Genomic DNA, 6000 nt, shown 5'->3' with positions numbered 1-6000 from the left:
AAGAAAGAAAAGAAACAACCAAAACAAAACAAAACAAAACAAAACAAAACAAAACAAAAAAAGAACCAAACCAACAACAAAACCAAAAAGACCTATCCGAGGTACAGAACATGCTTTGGAAACATGCCGTTTCTTCCCCTTGACAACACTCATCTGGTAAAATAATATTTTATGCTCATCACTGACTGGACCAAAACAAAACTTTAAATGTTGGTTTGAGTGCAGCTTATCACAGAAGACTATTGATGTGTCTTAAATAAATGCGTTGGGAACTTGCATTAACTGGATACCTGCCAATCCACATTCACCCGCTGACCTCTACGCGCTCTCCTCTGAGTTAGCAACCCACACTCACTAAAAGCCAAATTAAATCTTTCTCTCATGTTTCCCCTCTTCAGTGCTCCACTGTCTCAACACCCATCGGAGTAAGCGTTAGGACACCGAAATTCATCTGGTGCTTTAGCCGGGAGTCTACGTAGCCGGTGGGCGGGCTCAGAGAAGGCCTTGTGGCTGTTTCTTATTGGGGGCTGGTTACTATGGTGTCGTCGATTTTAAAAACTCGCATGAACCACTTCCGGGGGCTTAAAACAATTACTTCCGAGGCTGCCCATACTTACTATGGCTCACTCGGAAGTATTTCACCACCATTAAAAAATAAAACGTGTACGAAAAACTCCTGGGGACTTCTCTGTAGCCCCTTAAACTCGTAGTTATGACATACTACCAAATCTTTGCTTCCTCTTAAAAGTTATTTGCTTTACATTCCTTTTCTGTTTGGCCAATCTCCAAAATGGCGCGGACGGCCTCGCCAGGGCAGAGGCGCGTCACGTGGGTGCTCCGGGTTCCGGCGCGCTAGAGGCCCCGGGTGGTGAACGAGGCTCCGGCACCATGTCTGGTTTGTTTGGCCCACTCTCCCGGCCCGGCCCTCTCCCGTCCGCCTGGGTCTTTCTGTTGCTGCTCGGCCCCAGCTCGGTCCTCGGCATCTCCTTCCATCTGCCCGTGAACTCTCGCAAGTGTCTCCGAGAGGAGATCCACAAGGACCTGCTGGTGACGGGCGCCTACGAGATCACCGACCAGTCTGGGGGCGCTGGCGGCCTGCGCACCCACCTCAAGGTGCGGCGGCGGGGCGCGGCGGTGGGCGGCAGGAAGGCAGGCGTAGTCCGGGGAAGGCCGAGGTAGGGGGAGGCCGGCGGGCCGGCGAGCGGGCGGAGGCTGGGGCATGGCCTGGCCTCCCCCCAACCCCATCCCTGAACGCTAAGTCTGCGCGGTGGGGACCGCCCCTTCACCCCGCGCGTTGGGGTTCGCGGGGCGGGGCCGCGCGCCAAAGTCGGGGCCCTTGGAAGGGCAGAGCTCTGCCTTGGCGGACCTAGAGTCTGGAGACCTAGGGCTGTTTCCACTTCGGGCTGTCATCGGGGTTCTGTGTCTTGTGAAGTCTCGGGAATCGAGGAATAACGTGATTTTCCTGAGCAATGTTTCGAGGATCAGTGGGGGGATTGGCATCATAAGATACCTCAACACCTACCGAATAAAGCAGACAATAACGTTGGCCGTGACTGATAAAATGTGTTGTTCATTAGGCACCTGAAGCGTCACTTCCTGTGCCACTTAAAGTTGTGCGTTTAGTTCAGACAGTACCCTATGGAACCGTGGGCCTGGTTATATAAACTCAGAAACTGAGGCTCAAGTAGAGTGAACAATCGTTGGAGATGGATTTGGCCAGCTAAGTGTATTGATGGAAACGTGCTAAAACCTTCCTTTTGCTTATTTGTGATTCCTGGGATTTATTATTGATCACAAGATGGTCATAGTCTCTAGTCCCTTTTAGCTAGACCAGGGTCACCTAGATCCCTGTATGCTGACAGCTACTTTACTTAATGCCATTTGGTCCCAGTTTTCAGTGGAGTTCTGCTTGACTAGATTTTTGAGTTGTTAATAGTGGAGTTGGTTGTGTTCATTCACAATAAGCACTAGTTATTTTGTTGTTGTTTCTTTTTAACAGAAGGAAAACTTCACATTCTTAAGCCAAATAGAAACAGTTTACTTAAGTTTTTTTTTTTTTTTAAATTTTGGCTGTATGTATGTATGTGTACCTGGTGGGTGCCTAGAGCCCATAGAGGCCAGAAGAGGGCATCAAGTTTTCTAGATTGGACGTTGAAGATGGTTATGAGCCACCATATGGGTGCTGGGACCCCCAACTTGGGTCTTTTGAAAGTGGAACAAGTGATCTAACCCCCTGAGCATCTTAACAAGCTTCAGCTAAATTGTTTATATTTAAAGTCTTGGGCCACAGTAGTGATAATGTAAAAGGCTTTATTTGGTAGAGAAAAACTATTTTCAGGGTTATTGTTTTGTGTGCCATCTTTTTATTATCCCTTTAAATATTGAATTGTCAGCCAAGAAAGTGTTGGTGGTACATTTTAAAGATACAGATACAATGGTTGGGCTTTTTTTTTTCCCCTTGAGACAGGGTTTCTCTGTGTAACCCTGGAACTCACTCTGTACACCAGGCTGGCCTTGAACTCAGAAATTCACCTGCCTCTGACTCCCAAGTGCTGAGATTAAAAGCGTGTGCCACCTCGCCTGGCTTTTTTTTTTTGGAGGGGGGGGGGGGTCAAGACAGGGTTTCTGTGTATAGCCCTGGCTGTCCTGGAACTCACTTTGTAGACCAGGCTGGCCTCGAACTCAGAAATCCACCTGCCTCTGCCTCCTGCGTGCTGGATTAAAGGTGTATGCCACCATGCGCGTCTTGGTTGGGCTTTGTTAATGCTGGCTCCAGAGTAGAAGTCGCGCCTAGAATCAAAGAATCTGAGCAGCCAAAGAGACCTTGCTCTTCAGTGTTGCTGTCTCTCCTGAGTCTGTGTTTGAAACCCTTCCAGGGTCCACTGTTGCCTGTCTGACAATCTGCCTTTGCCCACATGTGCTGTAGAACTCCTCGTGAGATCTGTCTTGAAGCTTCATATGTTGTTAGTTTCTAATTTGTGTAAATAGGGCCTCCCTGAACAGCGCTCGCTGTAACTATTCTGCTATCCTTTGTCTCCCTTCTTAGGCTCTTAGTAGTTTCCTAAGGACAGGGATTGTTTTCCTGTTCATATTTTCTAGAATGTTAAGGATAATGCCTTGCTTCTGGTAAGCAGTCAGTGAAAACAGGAACATGGTCCAACCTTACACTAGTGAACGTCTGAGATGCTCACAGGCTGCTAAAGGGATGTCGCCAGCAGGAAGGAGGTTGTGCTCAACTCACTAGTATTTCACCAACACTCGGTTACCCTCCCTTCTCTGCTATGCCTCACCAGCTCAATTGGACTACTGGAATCTTAAACCCAAATGCCAAGTAGACAATATCTAGGAATGAATTGAGCCGGGTACTAAAAAAAAAGACAACTGGGAAGCACTGTGATTAGTGTGGTGTGACTGGCATGGCGGAGATTGTGAGTGCGGGGTGAGCAGCACCCTCCCCTCTGTGGGGTTAGGCCTCGCTGGAATCCCGGGTTGGCCTGGAACCCTGTGCTCCTACCTCAGCCCTGCAAGTGCAGGGATTGTAGCTGTGTGCCAGTATACTCGCTCTTGATGAAACTCGCCATGAAAACGTGTGGGCCCTTTTGTTCCATCTGGTTTTTCAAGTGAAATAAAAAGCACAGATTGTGATGTCAAAGTCCTGAGTTTTATCACCAACCCAAGTTGCTTTGGGCAGTGTTTTATTTTCATTGTTATGGAGAATATCTGTCCATTTGCATGTGTTACCCAGATTTTGCAACTATTCAGGATCCATACTTGTTTAATCTTCACCCCTTCCCCTGTATTATTTTCGGTTAAATTGTCTCAATCCCAGGAAATCCCCAGTATTAGGATTTCAGTCCAGCTGACATCAGCTTGAATCTCTTAAAAAAATAGGAACATGTCTACTGTGTTTTATGGCCATATAACAACACCCTTTCAGAAATAGCAGTGAGCTAGGTGCAGTTGTGTGTGTCTGTAATCCTGAGGCGACTGAGGTAGGAGGGTTAGCTGAGTCAGGCTGAGCAACATAGTGAAAACCAGGTGAGGTGAGATCACTGAAGCTGAGAGGGTGAGAGCTGTGTGGTTTAACATGTTCAGACCCTTCTCTCAAAACAAAACACATGAAATCCTGTAATGATTCCCTAAGGTCATGTGATACCCAGAACATACTGGATATCACCACTCATGGACTGGTGGGATGCTTCAGTAGGTAAAGACTCTAGTCTTTAAGTCTTAGTTCAACTCCTGGGACCCACATGGTGGGTAGAGAGAATCAACTCTCAGACGTTATCTTGTAAACTTCCACATGTACACATGTGTATAACGTGCACACACACAATAAATTATAACAAAAATTTTTAAATTCCCCACTTGTTTGAAAAAGACTTATTTAAAATTAGTGTGTTGTGGCCAGAGAGGCTGCTTAGCATTAGAACAGATCCTGCTCTTACGGAGGACTTCACCTGCGTCGCAGCTCACACCTCCCCTCCCTGTGTTTCCTGTAAGAGGAGTACGGCATAACTATGTAACCAGACTCAGTTTTATGTTTTTGCTCTGAATACTTGATAGCTGGTGCTGTACAGGGCCTGGGGTGTAGCTTATTGGTGGAGAGAGCACTTCCCTCATGTTCCAGACACGGGGTTTGACCCCGAGTACTGAAAGAAGACAGCATTCCTCATGGATAGCACTCTGCACTTCATGTGCGATCAAGAACCATGACAGTATTTTCCATGCCCCTCTGATCTGCTATAGATTCTTAAGTTCAATGTATTTTAGGGTCAACACGTTACCATAAATTGAAAGGCTAGGAAGATAACAATAAATTTAATAGTCAGTGGTTTACTATGTAGAGTGGAATTAGAGAAGATGAAGGCAGGCAGGGGATTTTTCAAGCCAAAAGAAGAGAATTTTATTTATTTATTTATTTATTTTGGTTTTTGCTTTTTCCCCCGCTCGCTCCAGGTCCCACTTGCCCTGGCCCATAGGTTATTTGTTTCTTATTACAGATGGTTATGAGCCACCATGTGGTTGCTGGGATTTAAATATATGACCTCCAGAAGAGCAGTTGGTGCTCTTAGCCACTGAGCCATCTCACCAGCCCTGGCAAATATATCTTTGTGCCACATTCATGTCTGGTCCCCACAGAGGCCAGAAGACCTTGGTTCCCCTGAGATTGCAATCACTAATGATTGCTGGCATTAAAGTGTGCTACCACTGAGAAGCTGAGATATTTATTATTATTACTAATTTTAAAGGCAGGGTTTCATTCTGTAGCCCTGGTCTCCTGGAACTCAAATGTGTAGACCAGGCTGGCCTCACACACTCAAAGATCTGTTTGCTTCTGTCTCCTGACTGCTGGGGTTAATTAAAAAAAAAAAAAAAAACAAAACAGCCTTTGTAGCACAAGCTGCCCTCAGCTGCTCACGTGCTGTGGCTGTAAGGCATGCAGCACCGTTGTCTGCACAGACGCTGCCTGCTGATTGGTTGAGCATTTATTTTGAAATGGAGAGATTTTTTTTGTTGTTGTTGTTTTGTTTTTCGAGACAGGGTTTCTCTGTGTAGCCCTGGCTGTCCTGGAACTCATTCTGTAGACCAGGCTGGCCTCGAACTCAGAAATCTGCCTGCCTCTGCCTCCCGAGTGCTGGCATTAAAGGTGTGCGCCACCACGCCCTGCGAGAAAGTATTTTTATTGAACCATGACTATCAATACAGTCGTTTGTACTTTATCTGTATGACCAGATGTTGCTGTTTTTCTGTGATTTTAAAAAAGACCATTTGATTACCCTAAAGTTATAATTCACATAAGCAGGACAAATGCAGAGTTTATACTTTTAAATTTTATTTAACTTTATTTTATATTTTATATGCATTAGTATGAGGGTGTCAGATCCCCTGGATCTGAAGCTACAGACAAATGTGAGCTGCCCTGTGGGTACTCGGAAGGACTCAGGAAGAGCAGCCAGTGCTCTCAACTGCTGAGCCATCTCTCCAGCTCCCACTTGA

At 46.2% G+C, this 6000-nt stretch overlaps 1 protein-coding gene across 1 annotated transcript in view; it reads left to right on the top strand.

Annotated features, from left to right (window-relative positions):
• The first annotated feature begins 665 nt into the window (after positions 1–665).
• Positions 666–6000, top strand: part of Tmed10 (transmembrane p24 trafficking protein 10) — a 34806-nt gene continuing 29471 nt past the window's right edge. Inside the window, exon 1 of the mRNA XM_021178961.2 lies at positions 666–1113. Within this exon, the coding sequence (XP_021034620.1) occupies positions 889–1113 (225 nt within the window). The 5' untranslated portion in view covers positions 666–888. The remainder of the gene's footprint in view (positions 1114–6000) is intronic.

This window comes from Mus caroli, chromosome 12, assembly GCF_900094665.2.
Source record: "Mus caroli chromosome 12, CAROLI_EIJ_v1.1, whole genome shotgun sequence".
Classification (NCBI taxonomy): Eukaryota; Metazoa; Chordata; class Mammalia; order Rodentia; family Muridae; genus Mus; species Mus caroli.
This window is presented reverse-complemented; position numbering and strand designations above follow the sequence as displayed.